General features: G+C 43.9%; 1 protein-coding gene across 3 annotated transcripts in view; it reads right to left on the bottom strand.

Moving 5' to 3' along the window:
* Nucleotides 1-1214: 1214 nt before the first annotated feature.
* ifih1 (interferon induced with helicase C domain 1) overlaps nt 1215-21152 on the bottom strand; it is a 184110-nt gene continuing 164172 nt past the window's right edge. For all 3 annotated transcript variants that reach the window (XM_085986418.1, XM_085986419.1, XM_085986420.1), the window contains 6 exons: nt 16428-16684; nt 10047-10196; nt 5975-6136; nt 3706-3896; nt 2758-2851; nt 1215-2660 (listed from right to left, as the gene is read on the bottom strand). In XM_085986418.1, coding sequence (XP_085842544.1) covers nt 2487-2660; nt 2758-2851; nt 3706-3896; nt 5975-6136; nt 10047-10196; nt 16428-16684 — 1028 coding nt within the window. In that variant the 3' untranslated portion in view covers nt 1215-2486. The remainder of the gene's footprint in view (nt 2661-2757; nt 2852-3705; nt 3897-5974; nt 6137-10046; nt 10197-16427; nt 16685-21152) is intronic.

Raw genomic sequence — 21152 nt, 5'->3', positions numbered from 1 at the left:
AGGAGTATGCCATGGGGCCGAGCTGTCCTGCCATGAATTACCCTTTAATTAATTTAAATTAATTTAAATCAAATCAATACCACTAATTACACTACAATTAATTGATATACTCAAGGGCCCTTGGTTACTAGCCCTCCCCGATACACAACAGAGACCTTAGAAACTATAACCCCAAAAATTAAGACCGTCTAAATTTTATAAACTATTAACCTTAACTGTCAAACTATAGAGTAGTATACCCTCCTGGCCGTACTCACCCAATCAGCTGCTTCCTCTTGCCCGCGTCACTGTTTGAATCGTGGCGTGGCTCTGGAATGCCGCCACCGGTCTGCGAGATTGACCGGCCTTTGAGAAAAAGCCTGCGAAAGTGAGTTTAAATACTCACAACCCTCCTGCTGCTCCCGACACCGGCCTCTTCCTTCAGGGTGAAAAGTTAGGAAAAACAAAGGCGAGGCAAGGGAGCTCCTCCTACCACTCCTCACCTAACTCTGACTCACCCAACTCATAGCACTCTGTTGAAACCGCACTGGAAGAAAGCATCCATTGTAATCTAACTAAGGAATTTTAATTGGGAAATGGTGGGCTCACTATGCAGTAACAGCAGGCTGAAATGGCCTAGTATGTTGTTATTCTTACATCACTGGATATTTTAAGCACCACTTCTTGTTGGAAGGCTGGTCCCACTCTAGATTTGTGGCATTGGTAGATTACTACTGCCCTTTTATATTTGGCTGATACTTGGGGCTGAGAGCTACATCCATCATGAGTAAATTCTCCTTTTAAATATAATGGGTTGTTCCTAGAAGGGACTTTTCTGCATATCAGTGCCTCAGAAGGTTACACTTCCCCATCCCCACCTCTGGAAGCAATTGTGCAGATATGTTAACTACAGCCCACTTCCACCAAGAGAACAGCCAGTCAAGGTTGCCACTGCCTTGAATCTTTTTTGCAGCTGGATCATCACTGATTCGTTCATAGCTTTAGGGAAAATTGTTTTGTGCTACAGTATCAATAATTTACACAATATTAATTCAAATCCAGAATACTGGCTGCTTCTCCTGTGTTATCTCAGGTGACCACTATCACATTTACTGATCTACAGCAAAGTGGGGTATGAGAGACATTTTTGATATAATGTAATTTGATGTAAAATTGAGAACACTAACATAAGATTTCATGACATGTTGAAATAAAGGCAGAAAAACAAACACCTGTCAAAAAATGATATTTTTATTGAACATAAAATATTAAATTTTTCACTTCCATAAAAGATCCACTAATACCCCTAAAGAAGCAATAAGTTGAAACCACTGCGGATCACCGTCTTTCTGTCCCAGCCATTTACTCCACCAGAGACTGCATTAATCCTTCGTGATCACAAAGCCAGCTCAGGGAGATGACCACTTTTGTTTTAGGGGAAAATACAGTTATGTTCCCGGGAGTGAGACAGAAGATTGAGTGCAGATCTGCTGCAGACTCCAAGGCCTAGAAATTGGTCCACGCAGCGTCCATTTCTCGGGCACTACTCAGACTACTAAGGCAACGATATGTTGGCAGGAAGCGTGTGCACATTTCTGCCCGGAGGTATGCCATCTGTTATACTGGGTAAGGATCAACAAGTAGGTGTCCTTTACCCACGCATGAAGCAGGTATTAGACCCATTGCATATGAAAATAAAGGGCCTAACGCCTGTTTGAGGTCCCCTCTCAAGATTGGTTTGCCTTGAGGAAGCCAGCGCCATCACTCATGAAATCCAAACCCTAGGACCACCTGCCAACAAAGAAGGTATGTAATTTACCTGATGTAGAGCCAGGAAGAGCAGGATTGCCCCTCCAGACACTACATTAAAGGAACCGATCGCCGCTGCTCGCTACCCCCAATCATCTCTGTTTCCATCCCCAATCCCACAACTAACTTAGCCTGCACCCCCACCTCCCCCCCCCCCCCCAAATCCCCGGCCCCGCATTCCCTGCACCCATAGCATACACTTAAGCTAGCAGCAGACAGATTTTCCACGACTCTTCACCGGGCGGCTCTGAGGCTGCCATGACTCCATTATAATGAAGCCTGAGGCCCAATATCTGGGGAACCTCAGGCCTCACCTTTTAGTTGCATGGCTATATTTCTGGGCTTAGTTAGCTTCAGTAGCACAGAATAGGATCATAATTCTTTCATAATCTGTAATCATCTCCAGCTCACATTTTCACCTCTGGACTGCTTAATATTAAAGTAAATCAAAAAACAAACATACTGAACTGATCACCTCATCATCTTACAAAATGTAGTAACAACAGGAACAGTATTATCTCAAACATTTGATAAGCAGCTAGTAGTAAATTAAAACCACACGACCTTTAGTCCAGCCATACATAGTATTAGCACATTCTTATTGTGTGATTATCATTTGTTAATCAATATTCAGCATAATACAGATGTAAGATAAAAGTGCCACTGTTTAATTAACATGGAGGATGCCAACACAAATATTATCTGTCACTTTCAACATATTTGATGTAGTCGAATTTAGGCAGCTTGAAAGGAACTTCACTCCACTTTTTATAAGTACCATTCTCAAAATTCTTCTCGATAAGCACAACAAAGTTTCTGATTGACAAACAAGGTAAATTCACTCCACGATGGACCATCATTGTTCCCCATGGCTTTAAAGTAAGATAAGCAGAATGAAGTTAGCCTTTGTATGACAACTAATTATGTAACAATTGAGTCAATTACAAATTAAATAAAATCTCAATTTACCTGGCCACAGTTCTTGCAGTGTATCTCTTGATTTGTTTGGTAATCAAGACATTTCTCTTGTAAGGCTTTATTTTCTCGAACACCATACAAATCTCTGTAATGAAACGTGGATAATTAAAATTCAACAACAGCAACTTGTATTTATATAGCGCCTTTAATGTAGTAAAACATCCCAAGGTGCTTCACAGGAGAGTTATCAAACAAAATTTGGCACTGAGCCACAGGAGGAGATAGTAGGGCAGGTGACCAAAAGCTTGGTCAAAGAGGTAGGTTTTAAGAAGCATCTTAAAGGAGGAAAGAGAGATATTGCAAAGTATATATTTAGCAATAACAGTCTTTTACAAAATATTTTAAAGAACTGGCAATAGAAAAATAATATTTTATTTGTAAGTCAACTTCAGATCTTGCATCGGTATGTATATCTTTTTTTCTTTTGAAAATAGTGCACTAAAATCTACTGCATTCATTTTTACCAAGAATTTTCCCTTTATTAAGCCGAGGGGTTAAGGTTCAACGGTTTCCATCACTTACTCGTGCTACAAGGGTACAAAGGTGATATCCTGATTTGGTGCCCAACAAGTTAATTGACATTGAACTAAATTTCAAAGCCTGTAACTGTAATACCACAGTTCACAAAAAAACATAGAAATCTGAATTAAAAACAGAAAATCCTGGAAATACAAAGCAGGTCAGTCAACCTATGTAATGAGAAGACTGGTTTTCTTCTGGGTGTACCCTTCATCAGAATTAACTTCTAATGAAGGGTACAATCACAAAGCATCATAACCGATTTCTTTCTTTTTACGAAGGTTGACTGACCTTTGTATTTCCAGGATTTTGCTTTTATTTCAGATGTTTGCAACAGGTTTGAAAACATAACCACAGTAATTAAAATTCAAGATTTTATGCAGTTCATGATAAATTTGCAAAAGTTTTATGAATTCTTACTTGAACTCATCTGTGACGTTGACATGGTGCATGTTTTCAATTACTTGAATATCTTTCCCTGAGCAGGCAAGTTTGCTGCAAGTATTGCAGCGAAAAGTCACTTTAGAGGGATCACTTTTTATTTTTTTTGCCAAATTTTTCTTCTTCTTCATTCTGTGTTCCATTATATTCTGCAACTGCCTTTCTTCTATCTGACCATTGGAAAAGAAAGTCGGAGTTATACAGCTATCAAACAGCTCTCTATTTTGCACAGTTTATGTACAAATGTAGTTTACAGTCTACTCCTCTTAAACTGAAGTTGCTTAATTCAAATTATTGATTCATTCAAGTTTGAATTCCAACTCCAAATGGGTCTTGAGCAGTTAAACCTGCTGCTTAATTTGAATTCCAGCTGATTCAAGTATGTGAGAGCAGCTAATCTTCCTGGGCAGCGTGACTTCATCTTGATGGAAAAGGTTAAGAAATTCACTGCATAATTTGGAATTGACCCTGTTTTTGCATCATGGCTCAGCCACTTCAGGACCAGCATGTAATCAACTTCACTTACATACGGAGAGGAATACTATGTTCCCGCAAAAAGCACCAACAATTCAGTGCATGCTAAAATTCCTGAAATGTTATCTCATTTTTAAACCCAATGACACCTTTTAATGTTGATGAAATTAGCCTTTTTAAAAAAAAACAAACAGCAACTAAGCAGAATGCCAGCTATCATCATCGAAAAATTTCCAGGTTGGGAAAAAAGCTAAGTAGCAAATTATTATCATGGTTTGTGCTGGCAGACTGGGGAAAAAAGCTGTTGGTGAGTGGGAATCCCCTGAGTTTTTTGTGGTTTTGCTACTCTGCCTGTAATCTACAGAAACTACAAAAGGCAGGGATGACTGGTGTTATTTTTGAGTAATGGCTATCATTTTGGCCAAAGCATGGCACCACAAAGCAGATAGTCGACAACTGTGCAGCTGATGTGAAGTGGTTGTGTCTAAAAGCAGATTCCATGGTCAACTGCTCTTGGAATGTATATTCGCCCCACCAGATGAAGCAGCTGCATCAGATACAGTGGAGGATTTGACACAGGCACTGATGGCTGACTCCGACACAGTGAACATCTTTCAGTGCATGCCTTCCCTTCTTATGACAGTCAGAAGACATGAAAGAAAAGAAATAACTTGCATTTATATAGTACTTTTCACGACCTCAGTCCGTCCCAAAGCACTTTGCAGACAATTAGTTATTTTTGAAGTGTCGGTACTGTTGTAATGTAGGGAAACACGGCAGCCGATCTGCACGCAGCGAGGTCCCACAAACAGCAATGAGATAAATGACCAGAAAATCTGTTTTAGTGATGTTGGTTATGGAATAAATATTGGCCAGGAACTCCCTGCTCTTCTTCGAATAGTGGAGCTCTCCCTCGGTACTGTACTGAAATGTCAGGCTAGATGATGCGCTCAAGTCTCTGCATTGGGACTTGAACTACAACCTTCTGACTCAGAGGTGAGAGTGCCACCACTGAGGTTTGAATCCTTTATAGGTGTTGATGATTGCTGATTGCCATGGTAGTTGAGGATGTTGCTGCTAGTGGGAGTAAATGTGAGGAAGAAACCCAAGCAAGTGGATCGAGTAAGCAGATGTAGGTAGAGGAAGCAGATATCACAATGGCCATGGCATCCAATTCTGTTTTGACTGTTGAGGAAGTGGCTAATAGGAAGCAAACCACAAACACTGAGTATTTTACAAATTAACTGAATTTCAATCGCCTGCTTTTCAGTGTTTTGTGTTGTTCCTGCAGTGTTTTGCTGTGCTGCTTTTCATTAAATGTGGCTAATTCCAACTATTGGATAATTCAGTATTTTTTCCAAGCAAAGAAAACAACTTTGAATTAGCAGGAGTAGGGTGTAATGACAAGCATTCCTACAAAATGATTAAAATACACAATTTAAAACATTGCGGTTGAATATCCATAGAAACTTGTGGAGAAATGAAGTAAAAGCCTTTTATCCGGGGCTTCCACAGACCTTCCGCCACAGTTACAGCGGATGACCAGGCGAACACCCACGGAAATTCAACCCATTGTTCTTACTGGGACATAACTTAATACATGTAATTTGGTCACTGCTTATGGACAGCTTTTTAAAAATATGTTTTCTGAATTTAGCTGCAGATTTCACGGATCAAGGCAAATTTGGGGAGGAAATTCAAATTTAAATCTAAAAAAGATCATTTACATTTAGAAAACGAAGAAGTTTTCTGTGGATTATTTCTTCTGTGTTACCTGCTTCTTGTATTCCTCTTCTGGCATTTCCTGCACTGTTTGAATTGCATTGTACATCATTTTCTCACGGAAAACATTCACATGCTCACGTTCAATAACTCCTGACCCCTCGTTTGCTACTAAAGCGTAAGTGCTGTCATCCGATCGAGCCCTGCCACGAGCCTGCAATTGAGCAATAGTCAGGGCAGAATGAACGTATGCTTTTGAATACGCTCAGTGAAACATCCTAAAACTATGCATTTCTATGAACAGAAAAGTTGCACTGAGAATTACTCTGGCATAAACCTTGCTATTTACATTCTACAATGACTACATGAATAGCAAGGGTAACTGTATAGTATCAAAACCACATTTTAGTGAGGAACTAAGTATACTGGATTCTATTTGGACTGCCCTCATCTGACGTTAATGGGGCTGTAACGCCTCAAAATGGGGTCGGTAGCCTTACCGTCCTGTTAACACCGGCAATCCGGCGGCTCCATTTTGAAAGGTGTGTCCAAAGCACCTGCCTGTTTCAGGCGATAGACCCCTTTTAATATGGAAATTGGGGTCCTATGACATAAATAGGAGCCCGATTGTCATTTTAGGTAGGAATTGGTTGGAGCCTGCAAAAATAATCTGGGTCACTACCGCCCCGGGACCCCCACCCTCCGTGAACCCCACCCCATAACTTACCCTGCTGGTGGCAGCTCCGGCTCGATCTGCAGCCATCAAACTGACGAGCTGCGTCGGAATGCCTGCCAAATTCAAATCACGGGGACCACTTTGCCTCCAGAATGGGCAGCAAACCAGCGTGCTTCGCCAGTTAACTACTCAAAAGTCAAAATCTATCCCATTGTTTCTATTTCTTAAAATCATTCTCAAGCTATAGTAGAAAATATTCACAACTAAAATAACAAAATAGTTGTTAAAACAATATTGTTTGATGGAAATTGGGATGATTCCAAGCTGTAAATCACAAGTACACTTGGTTCTTTACGCAATAAGGGTTAAAAATCCATTCATGTCTAAAAATGGGCGCGGAGGGATCGATCCCTGTACCAGAATGGTTGGCCTGAGAAACACCTAATATTGGGCCTCGAGACTCATTATCATTGAACCTGTGTACTGTAGACAACTGATGGGCATCCCCAGGAAACTGACTGGAGAAGAGGCCTTGAATACCTTGTTCTGAAGGAGTTTCCCGCTGCTTTTCAAGTGGTTTCTTTTGTTCTTTACTTTGTGGACGGGATGAACCTCAGAGTTGCGGGGAGCCGGTTAGTGGTTGTGCCTCTTGTGTGGGGCTTGGTTTATGGGCCAGGGTGAGGGGCGGGGGGGGGGGATGGAGATATGGCTGGGAGGGTTTGTAGAGCTAGGCTGGGGTGGGGTGAGTCATTGAATCCTCATCATGGTCTTTGGACTTTCAGAAGGCTTTCGATAAGGTCCCACATAAGAGATTAGCGTGTAAAGTTAAGGCACATGGGATTGGGGGCAAGGTATTGACTTCGATAGAGAACTGGTTGGCAGATAGAAAGCAAAGAGTTGGAATAAATGGGTCTTTTTCAGAGTGGCAGGCAGTGACTAGTGGGGTACCGCAGGGATCGGTCCTTGGACCCCAGCTATTCACAATATATATTAATAATCTAGACAAGGGAACTAGATGTAATATCTCCAAATTTGCAGACGACACAAAGCTGGGTGGGCGTGTGTGCTGTGAGGAGGATGCTGAGAAACTACAGGATGATTTGGACAGGTTGGGTGATTGGGCAGAAGCATGGCAGATGCAATATAACGTGGATAAATGTGAGGTTATCCACTTTGGTGGCAAAAACAGGAAGGCAGATTATTATCTGAATGGCAATAGATTGGGAGAAGGGGAAGTGCAACGAGACCTGGGTGTCCTTGTGCACCAGTCGCTGAAGGTAAGCATGCAGGTGCAGCAGGCGGTTAAGAAGGCAAATGGTATGTTGGCCTTCATAGCGAGAGGGTTTGAGTACAGGAACAAGGAAGGATGTCTTGCTGCAGTTGTACAGGGCCTTGGTGAGACCACATCTTGAGTATTGTGTGCAGTTTTGGTCGCCTTATCTGAGGAAGGATATTCTTGTCATGGAAGGAGTTCAGAGAAGATTCACCAGGCTGATACCTGGGATGGCAGGAATGATGTATGAGGAGAAATTGGGTCGATTGGGCTTGTACTCGCTGGAGTTTAGAAGAATGAGAGGGGATCTCATTGAAACTTATAAAATACTGGCAGGACTGGACAGACTAGATGCAGGAAGGATGTTCCCGATGGTCGGGGAATCCAGAACCAGGGGTCACAGTCTAAGGATAAGGGGTAGGCCTTTTAGGACAGAAATGAGGAGGAATTTCTTCACCCAGAGAGGTGAACCTGTGGAATTCTCTACCACAGAAGGCAGTAGAGGCCAATTCATTAAATATATTCAAGAAGGAGTTGGATATATTTCTTAAAGCTAAAGGGATCAAGGGGTATGGGGAGAAAGCAGGGACCGGGTACTGAATTTGGATGATCAGCCATGATCACACTGAATGGCGGAGCAGGCTCGAGGGGCCGAATGGCCTACTCTTGCTCCTATCTTCTATGTTTCTATGTTTTAAATTCTCCAATCACTTGTGGGTTGTAGAACCAAAATAGGTTGATCAGGACAGTGATGATGGGACTTGGTGCAGGTCAGGATTTGTGCCACAACCTTTATGGAGGATAGGCTAAGCAAGGAGAGCATTTGTTGGACATGGAGGTAAAGAAGGCATGGCTGAGGGTTTCAGCACAGAAGGGCCTGAGGTTGAAAATGTTGCGGAGTTAGAAGTAAGCAGTCTTGTGGTGGAAAGGATTTGGGTTCTGAAATGGAGTTCAGGGTCAAAGTGATGCCAAAGTTGGGATTGAGCCTTAAACAATGGCTGGGAAGGGGAATGGATTTGGTGGCAAAGGAGCAAAATTTGTGTCAGGGACCAAAGCCAACTGCTATGGTCTTCTCAACATTGAGCTGGAGGAAGCTGCGACTCTTCCAAGACTGGAAGGCAGTCGAACAACACAAAGACAGATGAGGGATCAAGGCTGTTAGATCTGCATGTCATCAGTATACACGTGCAAGCTGGCCCCATGGCTGCTAATAATGCAATTGAGGATGAGGAGGGGAACAAGGACAGATTCTTGGGAGACTCCAGAGGTGAGAGTAAAGAGGTGGGAAGAGGAGTATTGCTGCAGATGCACTGGCTACACCGTGATAGGTAGGAATGGAATTGTGCAAAGGCAGGCCCCGAAGCTGAATGATGCAGGAGAGGAACTAGAGGAGGATGGTGTGGTTAGCTGTGTTAAAGTGCTGCAGTGAGGTCAAGGAAGGGAAAACATTGGTCTAACATTTGGAATACCTGGCTGGACAATATATGGTTTCCAGCACCTACATTATTGCTCACCTAGAAACAATTCAAGAAGTTATTTACAGAAGTACATTACTTTTGTAACTATTTTTTTGAATTGTGTCTAAGTGAACAATAATGTAGGTGGAAGCCATATCTTGTCCTTAGTTTTTAATAGTTTTCAATGAGGATTACAGCTATTCAGTTTTTTCTTTATTTAGTTATTGTGCTCGTCGAGTTGAGGGATGTTAGTACTGGGAAATGGAACTCTTCCTATTTTCAGCATCTAATGTCAGTATGAAGCAATCCCATTTTGGGTATGGCAGCAAGCTGTACAGTAAAGTTCCTCCTAATCTGCCTCAGCCCCAACCCCACAAGAGCATCCCCTCTTACTGCACCAGTGTGTCATTTTTCAATTTACCACCCAGCCTTTCTGTAGCCTTTCTGAGTGTGATTGCCAATTAATGCTGAATTAAAAACAGATAAACACATGCCCCCCAGGAACTCTCTTTTCAGAGAGGACCCTTACACCAATCCCAGCTGGGTTTTAACCAGGTCCCAGAGGTAAAATGCCAGTGGCTAGCCCAATGCATCAGCCAGCTTCCCCATTTATTTGGCTCTTAATAAGGATTACATCTATTAATACCTTACCAAAAAATTCTATATTATATGAAACATGAACGTTTAAGCAAACAATTTGTACATCAAATGAACTTACTTGGACCATGGCAATCTCATTGGTGACTAGACCATAACGGATTACAAAATTACATTCTTTTATATCCAGACCTTCTTCTGCTACAGTAGTTGCAATCAGTAGGTTTATTTCTCCATCACGGAATTTACTGAGCACCTCCTTTTGTTCATTCTATTTAAAGTATAAAAATATTTTTTAAATTCAGAAATAGACTATGGATTAACATATGACTAAAATTTAGGGTTATACCCATCTATAAAATCCAAAATCATAATTATCATTGGGAAGTTGCTACTCTTGAGATTCAACAAATTCATGATCTCCTACCCCTGCTTTTGATTTAGAGGCTGAAGATTAAATTAATAGCAGGATAATGGCAGGTTAAAATATTCAGATATTGAAATAGAAGAGGGTAGCTTTTTGTTTTTAATTCAGTAATTCATTAAGCTATGGTTTATAAATGGTGGCACAATTAGAATACAGCCTAACTCATTTTTATGCAATTCTGGTGTAAGGAGAAGCCAATTTTATGTTAAGTTCTAAGGAGGAAAAATTGGGTTGATTTGCGCTTCTCGTTAGGGGACACAAATCCCCATGTGCCCGGGCGTGGTTAACACCTCCCAATTCAGCGGGAGGTTAGCGGCGGCAGTAGCCGGTAGCGCCCCGTGGTGCTGCGCTGCCAGCAATGATTTAATCACCGTGCACAGAGCCCCGCTTGTGCCCCGGCCGCAAACTTCCCTTGCGCCCCTTGACCTATTGCCGGATGATGTGTCCGACAGGGTCAGGGAGTATTTTTGCAGTGGCGATGGTGCTAATCAAAGGGGCAGATGTCGGGCGGCCATTTTTTTTGGACCGACTGCCAGCACCTGTCCCTTCCCCTTTTTTTCTCGGGGTGCCAGCCGCGATCACTCAGTCCGGCACTCCTCGGGCTGTTTTCATGGCACCCCGCTCCCCGGTGGTCCAGCAGGGCCCTGGTGCGTGCAGCGCTAGGCCCCTCCCCCTTAATCAGGGGAGGAGGCCTGCAATGACGCGGCGCTATGTGCCAATGCACGTGGCGTTGTTGCACATAGCGCCGTGATCATCAGTTGTAGCGCCCCAAGAAGGAGGTGGCGTGCTTCAAGTTCCTGCTTGGGGCATTACAACTCAGTTTCCGGCGGAGGGGTGCTAACTTTTTTGGGGCGCTAAAATTAGTGCCCCGGTGACGTTAGCACCCCAAAAGGGGCACCACCCAATTTTTACCCCTGAAAATTTCAATTTTCTCCATTAATTTACATGGAATTCTAGTCTGTTGTAATACAAGAATATTTATTTACTAGTTTAAGGTATGCCAGAGAAAAACACAACAGCAGATAAATAATCTTCAGGAATATGCAATTCAGTTTTTAGAAAATTTAAAAGTCAGGTCATGGGTGTTGACTTTGATAAAACAGTACAAAATTAGTTTCCACGCCCAAACCTCCAATGTCCTACACATAAAACTGAAGCCACGCTGATAAAATCTAAAGCAAAATACTGCGGATGCTGGAAATCTGAAGTAACAACAGAAAATGATGTTACTCTCTCCACAGATGCTGCCTGACCTGCTGAGTGTTTCCAGCATTTTCTATTGTTATTTCTGATAAAATCTATGGTTATTCGGTAATTTTTAGGCTCTGACAATCTAAATTATTGCAATGCTGTGCAGCTTTTAATTCACATCCACACAAGTATATGCACTTGCTTATGTAATTATTTTAACCTGAAAATTGAAGATTAATTTGGCACATAATTGGGTTTTGATTCCTGTTTATTGCAGGGTGCTATGACAAAATGCATGCTGAGAAAATTTAACTGAGGCCAGACATGTAACAGGCTTGCTCAGAGATTACAATCTGTACCTACTTCCCTAAGTAACATCATGGAAAGCAATAAACAGATAGAGAAATAAGGAAGTGTTTAACGCTTTATACCTTGTAGTGTGTGTAGCTATATAAGGTTTTCTAGCGAGAAGTAAAAATAGTGACTAATGCAGAATGCTTTGTCTTGAGCAACAATCTCTGGCTATGGTTTCAAAACCAGAGGAGTTTGCACATGCATAACTCTAAGCACAATTTACTCCAAATGAATGTTTTCCAGTTGCAATGTTCCAAACTAGTTTCCATCATATAGAATTTCTAATCTAGGTATAAAGTCTAAATATACAACCTTGACCTAAGCGTAACACATTCTTAAATTAATTTTGATTTGCTTTCTCAGCACAATGAATATTGAATATGCCCAGTCATTCCACACTTCAGCAATTTACAAATTACTATTGTTCAATATATCTTGTAAAGTAGACCCAGTTGTGGTTAATTAAATGGTATGCGGTACGAATATTCCAAAATTAGTCATTTTATTTGTTAGAGGAATCTATAGATTTTGATCCAAGAAAATTCTTCACAGCTACCCAGCAACTGGTCTACAGTGTACAGCTCTACCAGTTAAGGAGTCTGTTCTGTGGGCCCAAAACTTGAACTAACTGAGACTTTCTTTCGTGGCATGAGTTTCCTGGTGGAAGGACAACCAGCTATATGGATGGGTTCGAGGCTTATAGAAACGTATTTGGTAACTTTGAATACCAAATCTCTGTCAGAAACTGTGTTACCTAAAGGCCTTAAGAATTATTTGAAAATATTCTTTTACAAATGGATTAGAAATGTGATATGTGGAAGACAAGATACTACTCTGCATCATTCAGTTATTATATAGAACTGCAATATGGAAACAAGCTTTTCGGCATAACCAGTCTGTGTTGGTGTTTATCCTCCACACATGCAGTAGTTCTAATCATTGAATGATACAGCACAGAAGGAGGCCATTTGGCCCATCTTGCCTGTGCCAGCTCTTTGGTAGAGTTTTCCAATTAGTCCCACTCCCCTGCTCTTTCCCCGTAGCCCTGTAAAATTTTTACCTTCAAGTATTTATCCAATTTCCTTTTGAAAGTTATGAATGAATCTGCTTCCACCACCCTTTCAGGCAGTGCATTCCATATCACAACATCTCATTGTGTAAAAAAATGTTTCCTCATGTCGCCTCTGGTTCTTTTGCCAATCACTTTAAATCTGTGTCCTCTGGTTACTGCCCCTTCTGCCACTGGAAAGTTTCTCCATACTTGCTCTATCAAAACCATTCATGATTTTGAGCACCTCGATCAAATCTCCTCTTAACCTTCTCTGTTCTAAGGAGAACAATCCCAGCTTCTCCAGTCTCACCACATAACTGAAGTCCCTCATCCATGGAACCATTCTAGTAAATCTCCTCTGCACCCTCTCTAAGGTCTTGACATCCGTCCTATAGTGTGGTGCCCAGAATTGAACACAATACTCCAGCTGAGGCGAAACCAGTATTTTATAAAGGTTTAGCATAACTTCCTTGCTTTTGTGCTCTGTGCTTCTATTAATAAAGCCAAGGATTCCATATGCTTTTTTAACTGCCTTCTCAACTTGTCCTGCCACCTTCAAGGATTTGTGTACATACACCCCCAGATCTCTCTGGTCCTCTATCCCCTTTAAAATTGTATCATTTAGTTCATATCGCCTCTCCTCATTCTTCCTACCAAAATGTATCACTTTACACTTCTCTGCATTAAATTTCAAGTGCCACGTGTCTGCCAATTTCACCAGTCTATGTCCTCCTGAAGTCTGTTACTGTCCTCACTGTTTACTACATTTCTGAGTTTCGTGCCATCTGCAAGCTTTGAAATTATGCCCTGTATACCTGTAGTCCAGGCCATTTATATCAAAAAGAGTAGTGCTCCTAATATCAACCCCTGGGGAACACCTATTTTCCTTCCCTATCTTTCCTGAATACCTTGTAGCCAGGAATATTAAGTTACCAATCCTCCCCTTCTTTGAGCCAGGTCTCTGTTATTGCCACTATATCATAGTCCCATGTGGCAACTTGTGCCTGCAACTCACCAACCTTATTTACCACGTTACGTGCATTTACGTACATGCACTCCAAACCCATTTAGACCACTTTGCATTTGGCCCCTGTCTGATTCCTCCTATTTCTGAACTGTTCTTTACTCCAGTGCTATTTGTCTCCCCCACTTCCTCTGTGCACCTCGTTTCTCCTCTCTAATGTTTCATCCTGGTGCCCACCCCCCTGCCAAATAAGTTTAAACCCTCCCCCACAGCACTAGTTAACCTTTCCATGGGGACATTGGTCCTAGCTCTGTTGAGGTGCAACCCACCTACATTGCACAGGTACCTCCTGCCCTAGAACTGGTCCCAATGCCCCAGGAATTTGAAGCTCTGCCTCCTGCATAATTTCATCAGCTACACGTTAACCTGCCTTATCCTACTATTTCTATAATCATTAGTGCGTGGCACTGGGAGTAATCCAGAGATTACTACCTTTGAGGTCCTGCTCTTTAATTTCCTCCCGAGCTCCTGAAACTCTGATTGCAGGACCTCAAACCTTTTCCTTCCTACGTCATTGGTTACCGCATGGACCACAACTTCGGGTTGTTCCCCTTCCCCCCCTCAAAATGTTCTGCACCCTCTCAGTGATGCCCTTTAACCTGGCACCAGGGAGGCAACACTCCATGCAGAACTCATGTCAGTGGTTGCAGAAACGCTTGTCTATCGCCCTGAATATTGAATCACCTGCGACCACTGCATTTCCACACTTTGCTGTGCCTCCCAGTGCCGTGGATGTGCTCTAGACTGCACTATCCTGAGATATTCAGCACTGAAAACCGGTTTGAGAGTGCCACACTCCCAAAGGATTCCTGCACTGCCTGCCTCTTCCTACCTTGCCGGATGGCCACCCACTTACTATCCTCCTGAACTCTCTGTAGCTGCGGGGTGACCACCTCCTGGGATGTGCGCTGCAAGAAACTGTCAGGCTCCAGTATGCCCTGTAGTGACTCCAGCTGCTCCACAAGCTCAGAAACCCTGAGCCCGAATTCGAACAACTGGAGACACTTCCTGCATGCCTGGTTATCCAGGACACACGAAGCGTCCTGGAATTCCCACATGGTACAGGAATTGCAGGCAATGGGTCTCGGCTGTCATTTTGCTTAAAAGTTTATCTACTTATGTTTATATATGTTTTTAGTTTTGCATCCCCTTATTCCTATTTATTATTCAATTATTTATGTACAGTATACCAGATTTTTCTTTAATGCAATTTGGATCCTTTAATGGTCTCAGTCCTAAATCTCTTGCATTTAATCTTATTTCTATATTCCCTTGCTCTAGACCTCTTCAATCATTGGAAACAATCTGTTTCTTATCTACTCTGTCCAATTTCACAATTTTAAATACCTATATCAAATCATCCATTAATCTCCTCTGTTCTAACAAAATCGACCCCATTTTTAACAGTCTTTCTTCAAATTTGAATTTCCTCATATCAGGCAGATCCGAGTGATCAGCCTAGTGGTTAGCAGATCCTAGCTATATTTTCTCTAGCCCCTCAACATCTTTCCTATAGTGTAGAGCCCAACACTGCACATACTGTGGTCTGTCTTACTAAGGTAAGACAGGTTCACTATTGCATCTCAACTTTTATATTTTATAGCTCTTGCTACAAAACCCAGTATTCCATTAGTTTTTTTATGATCTTATCCACTTGAGGTACTTCTTCTGAACCTAAACTCCCAAATCCCTCTTCTCTTCCATGTCACCCATTCAAATATGTTTTTTTTTGCAAAAATATACTTCACATTTATTGACACTGAATTCCACCTGCTGCTTTTTTTCCACATTCCACCATCTTATCAATATCCCTTTCCAGTTTCCTTTGATCTCCAGAATTATTTACTGTGCCTCCTATTCCAGTATTATCTGCAAATTTGGACACTACTCCGTATAGCCTTATTTATAAATCAAGTAATGCACACACGGAACACAAAAAATCCCAGAATGGAACTGTAGGGCACTGCTCCCCATTCCCAACCACTCTGAGAAACTGCTCTGAACTATTACTGTTTCCTCCCTTTTAACTAGTTTTTAATCCAATTTGCTACCCTCCCCTAATTCCATACCCCTTAATCTTATCCAATAGTCTTCTATGTGGTATCTTGTCAAAGGCTTTCTGAAAGTCCATGTACATGACATCCGTTTCCCCCATCCACCATATCTGTCACTTCCTCAAAACCCTCCATCCCTGATATTTTCCCCCGTATCTGTTACTCACATCATGTGATCTCCCATCATGCTTTTCATTGATCTTACTAATGGTCACCTGTCCTCTTTGGCTCAGTGTAAATTTTTGTCTGATAACGCTCCTGTGAAGTGCTTTGGGATGTTTTACTATGTTAAAGATGCTATATAAATTGTTGTAATGGGGAAATGAAATGAATATGCAAGTTTTAAAAGTCCTGAGATGATTATGAAGAAATAGTACTTTGAATTTGCAGCAGTGTTTTACCTGAGTCATGTGCTTGAACTGACTGTTACTGCCAGCTCCAGTTAAGTAATGGGCCTTAATTCCAACATCCTTAAATTTCTCATTCTCTTCTATCCACTCATGCAGAGCATGTGCATTTTGGCGTGTCTTTGTAAAGATGATGCCTCTTGAGTTTCTTTTTTTGGTGAATTCCTGAAGTATAGTTGTTCGTAATTTTGTCAGTTTTCCGTTTTCATACTGAGGCTTTCCGGCGAGGATTTGAAGCTTTGTTTGTTTTTCTGAAAAAGAGAATAAAAAAAATTCTGTCAAATCCTGAGAGGCCACTAACCTCTGCTCCTGAGTTCCAGAATTATGCTCCAAGTGGCTGAAACTCAGCATCAGTAGCACAATTTTATAAAATATACCCTTCAATGTGTTGACATCAAGCATCATTAAACAGGGTAAACAATGGCTTGGCCACAAAGTAAAGTGTCTTCATTCTAACCTAATAATTTAATTTAACCATGACCTCAGATAAGCACTGGTTATCTACTACATCGACGTGACAATTCTGTTTCCCACATCAACCATCCTAGTGCCTTGACTGAAACTACTAACTAGTAGGAAGCTTTGCAGACTTACAACATGAAGTGGAAGAATGTCACATCATTCATTAAATTCCCTGCTTCCATAGACTATAGGGGGAGTTTTAACTTGGTGGAAACTGGGCAGAGCGGGAGTTAAAATGGAGTGGGTCAATTTTCCACTCCATTTCCACCCTGCGGCGATATCAACGCCGCTGTTTTTGCGGGTGGCCGAGGCGTTTGCCTGGAACTACACAAGCACATGGGAAACATAGGAACAGGAATAGGCCATTCATCCCCACAAGCCTGTTCCATCATTCAATTAGATGATTGATTTCAATAGAAGTCAAAATCGGGAGAGATGTGTAACGGGCTGCTGATTCGCTATCACCTGTTTTACACAATCGCACATGGTCAAAGTCTACTCCAATGTCTGTTTGTTGACCCATTAACAGTTCAGCCCAGTTAACTGTAGTCAATTTATTTCTCATTGCTCCGAAGCTGCCTTACTTAAATTTAAATCCTTGGTTTGTGAGTCACCCTTCTCGCTCTCAAACCCAATATAAAACTCAATCATATTATGGTCATTGTTTGCAAGACGCTCCCTTACCATCAGATTGTTCACACATTCTGGTGCATTACTCATCACTAAATCCAGTGTGGCTTGTTCCCTTGTCGGCTCTAAAACATATTGTTGTTGAAAACTGTCCCAAATATATTCTAGAAAATCATTTACTACATGAGCTGTTTTACTTCTCCCAGTCTATGTGAAAATAAAATTCTCTCCTTATAACCACTTTGTTTTTGCTACATGCTTCCCTGGTCTTTATATTTATACATCCCCCCACTACATTCCTACCAGAATCGTTCATCCTTTGCTGTTCATTAACTCTACCCATAAGGGGAGAAATTCATGTCAGCCAGTAAAGTTGCCGGTGGAGTTAACAATGGCTGCTGAAAATGGCCACAACGCCAACGGGACAAAATTCATCGGTGCATAGTGGTTAGCACTGTTGCCTCACAGCGCCAGGGACCCGGGTTCAAATCCGGCCTCGGGTGACTGTCTGTGTGGAGTTTGCACATTCTCCCCGTGTTTGCGTGGGTTTCCTCCGGGTGCTCCGGTTTCCTCCCACAGTCCAAAGATGTGCGGGTTAGGTTGATTGGCCATGATAAAAAATTGACCCTTAAGTGTTAGGGGGGATTAAATACGTGGGGTTATGGGGTTACGGGGATAGGGCTTGGGTGGGATGGCTGTCGGTGTAGGGACCGGGTGCTAGGGTTTGGATGATCAGCCATGATCTCGTTGAATGGCGGAGCAGGCTCGAAGGGCCGAATGGCCTACTCCTGCTCCTATCTTCTATGTTTCTATCTGGGGGGGGGGATGGAGATTGTTGGCGCAGTGCTTATCTTCCATGCAATGCCGTCCTGGTCGCATGGCTGGAGGTATCCGACCCAAAGTTTGTGTGCAGGTGCGGCGTTTGAGCTTCGCACAGTCTCTGGAAGCGAGGCTGAGGAGCTCGCAAGGAATTGTGGGCAATGAAATGGCCTGTGAATCAAAGGGGCCATGCACACTGAAGCAATACAAATTAAAGTCCAGTGAAACAATGCAGTTTTCAGCCCTTACTGCTTTAAAAAAATATTTTGTAGCGGTTCGTGTACACCGCCACTAAATAATCAAGTTTGACTTCGACGAACTATAAAGAAGTTGTTTATTTACAGGAACAGGCTAATTACAGCAGGTAAGATGGCTGACTGTAGGAGCACCGTGGTGTAGGTCTTGTCCCAGCGGGGACTCCACGAGGACTGAGTTCGCAGTCCTGTGGCGAGCGTGATGACGTCATCACGCTCTGCTGTGTCTTCCCGCGCTTTGGGCGTCACGTGATCGCGTCGTGACGTCAGCACGTTTGCGTGCGTTTAGGCGGTCACGTGACCTGCGCCATTGTGTCGGTGCCTCTTCCCGGTATGGAGGCTGGCTGTTGAGGCCGAGTTCGCGAGGCCGGGCTGTGCTGGTGCTTGCCGCGGGAGCGGGAGATCGCGTCGCTCCTGTCGGCCGGCCGTTGAGGCCGAAGTCGCGAGGCCGGGCTGTGCCGGCGGCCGTCCTGGAAAGCCAAGTCGGGCCAGCGGCCGCTGCACACACATCACGTGGTACGTGACGTGACGTCAGCGCACTAGGGCGCGTCTTATAGGGGCAACGGCCCCAACAGGTAAGTTAAAGGGGCAACGGCCCCAACAGGTAAGTTATACATACAGTAAGGTAAGTTAAAGGGAATTATGTATATCTTTATGTAAGGGACAACCGGTGGTACCGTCACATGGGCCGCCCCAGAATTCGCTTTAACGAAAGTCCAAGGGTAAGATGGTCTGACGAGCTGGTGGTCACGGCGGTCGTGCCGTCTCGGCTTGGCGAGCGAAGTCCGAAGATGCTGCTCGTGAGGAGATCCATACGCGCGTCGTGGCGAATAAAATGTATCAGTCAGGCGAAGGACCGTGGAGACGTGCGAAACAGCAGGCCTTGTCAGAGTGACGGGCAGGTTGGGCGGACGCGGGCAATGACTCTGTTGATGTTGGAACAAGTCCTTGTTATGACGAACTCTGCAGGAACGCCAAACGAACGTTCCAGAAGGACTTGACAGGCGAGGTGAGTGAACTCGCTGACAGGTGAGCGAAACCTTCAGGAGGCTGGAACACGCGGAACGGTGCGTGCCATAGTGCTACGACGTTAACACAACAGAGGGTGAAGAGTTGCTGCGTTGATCAGTGATCGGTGAGGCCAGCAACTTTCACGTGGCTGATCGCGGCCACAGGATGCCCGTTGGATCCGTCCTCGTTGTTTGCAGCGTCAGTGTACGTTTGCGTTCGTTGAGAGGAAAACTGGAGAAAGGGGGGCAACGGTCCAGGTTGTTGTTGCTTTCAGGAGGGGTTAACTCTGCCTGGAGGGTGGCAACACTTGTAGTTGATCTTGCTTTAGGAGAAAACAGCCGGGAGGGTGGCACGCTTTTTGTTCACGCCGAATCGTGTAGTAGGTAACACAGCCAGCAGGCTGACGGGCTGGTGCGTCGTCGGCGGAGGAGTCGTCGTTGTTTTGCATGAGGGATGGGTCCTCGTGGTTCGCGAGGGATGGGTCCTTGTGCGCGAGGAGTGCGTCCTCGTGTTTCGCGGGGGTGAGTCCTCGTGGTATCCCTGCAGGGCGCGCTCCGATCTTGTGGGCCTGAACATGCTGTACCCCGCGCTTGGAGAGATTTATACTTGCTGTAGCGTTGAACGTAGAGGCGGACGATCCGTGTGGCGGTAGAATAGTCGAATACGGAGACTGTGAGCACGTGTGTGGTCTGTGCCGCATCGATGTTCTCGGCGAACAGGGCTTCTACCTTTAGAAAGCACGAGGGCGATTGCAGCTCCCTGAATAGCGGTAGCGACAGCGAAACGGCTGATGCTTCCATAGCGTGCTTCGTTTGTGAAAGACGTTCACAAAACCCGACTGTAGCGTTGGTGGCCGACGGTTGCCGTTGGTCGTGCTCTACCTCTATGAAGTTGTTCGTGAAAGGCGGTTGCTGTTCCGTGGTTGTTTGTCGGTTGTGCGTCGGCCATCTTGTGGGAGGACGAGGTTCAGGCGCGCGTTGCTACCGTGAAAATCGTTCACGGATACGGGTTCACCAATTGTAGTGTTGGAATTGATGAGCTCCCATACTCACGTCGTTGGGTCACCAATGTAGCGGTTCGTGTACATCGCCACTAAATAATCAAGTTTGACTTCGACGAACTATAAAGAAGTTGTTTATTTACAGGAACAGGCTAATTACAGTAGGTAAGATAGCAGGTAAGATGGCTGACTGTAGGAGCACCATGGTGTGTAGGTCTTGTCCCAGCGGGGACTCCAAGAGGACTGAGTTTGCAGTCCTGTGGAGAGCGTGATGACGTCATCACGCTCTGCTGTGTCTTCCTGCGCTTTGGGCGTCACGTGATCGCGTCGTGACGTCAGCACGTTTGCGTGCGTTTAGGCGGTCACGTGACCTGCGCCGTTGCGTCGGTGCCTCTTCCCGGTATGGAGGCTGGCCGTTGAGGCCGAGGTTGCGAGGCCGGGCTGTGCCGGTGCTTGCCGCGGGAGCTCACGTCGCTCCCGTCGGCCGGCCGTTGAGGCCAAAGTCGCGAGGCCGGGCTGTGCCGGCGGCCGTCCTGGAAGGCC

Source organism: Somniosus microcephalus, chromosome 4 (assembly GCF_052327205.1).
Source record: "Somniosus microcephalus isolate GS21.2 chromosome 4, FLI_Smic_1.0, whole genome shotgun sequence".
NCBI classification, from domain to species: Eukaryota; Metazoa; Chordata; class Chondrichthyes; order Squaliformes; family Somniosidae; genus Somniosus; species Somniosus microcephalus.
Note: the sequence above shows the minus strand (reverse complement) of the source record. Positions and strands in the feature narration are given on the sequence as shown.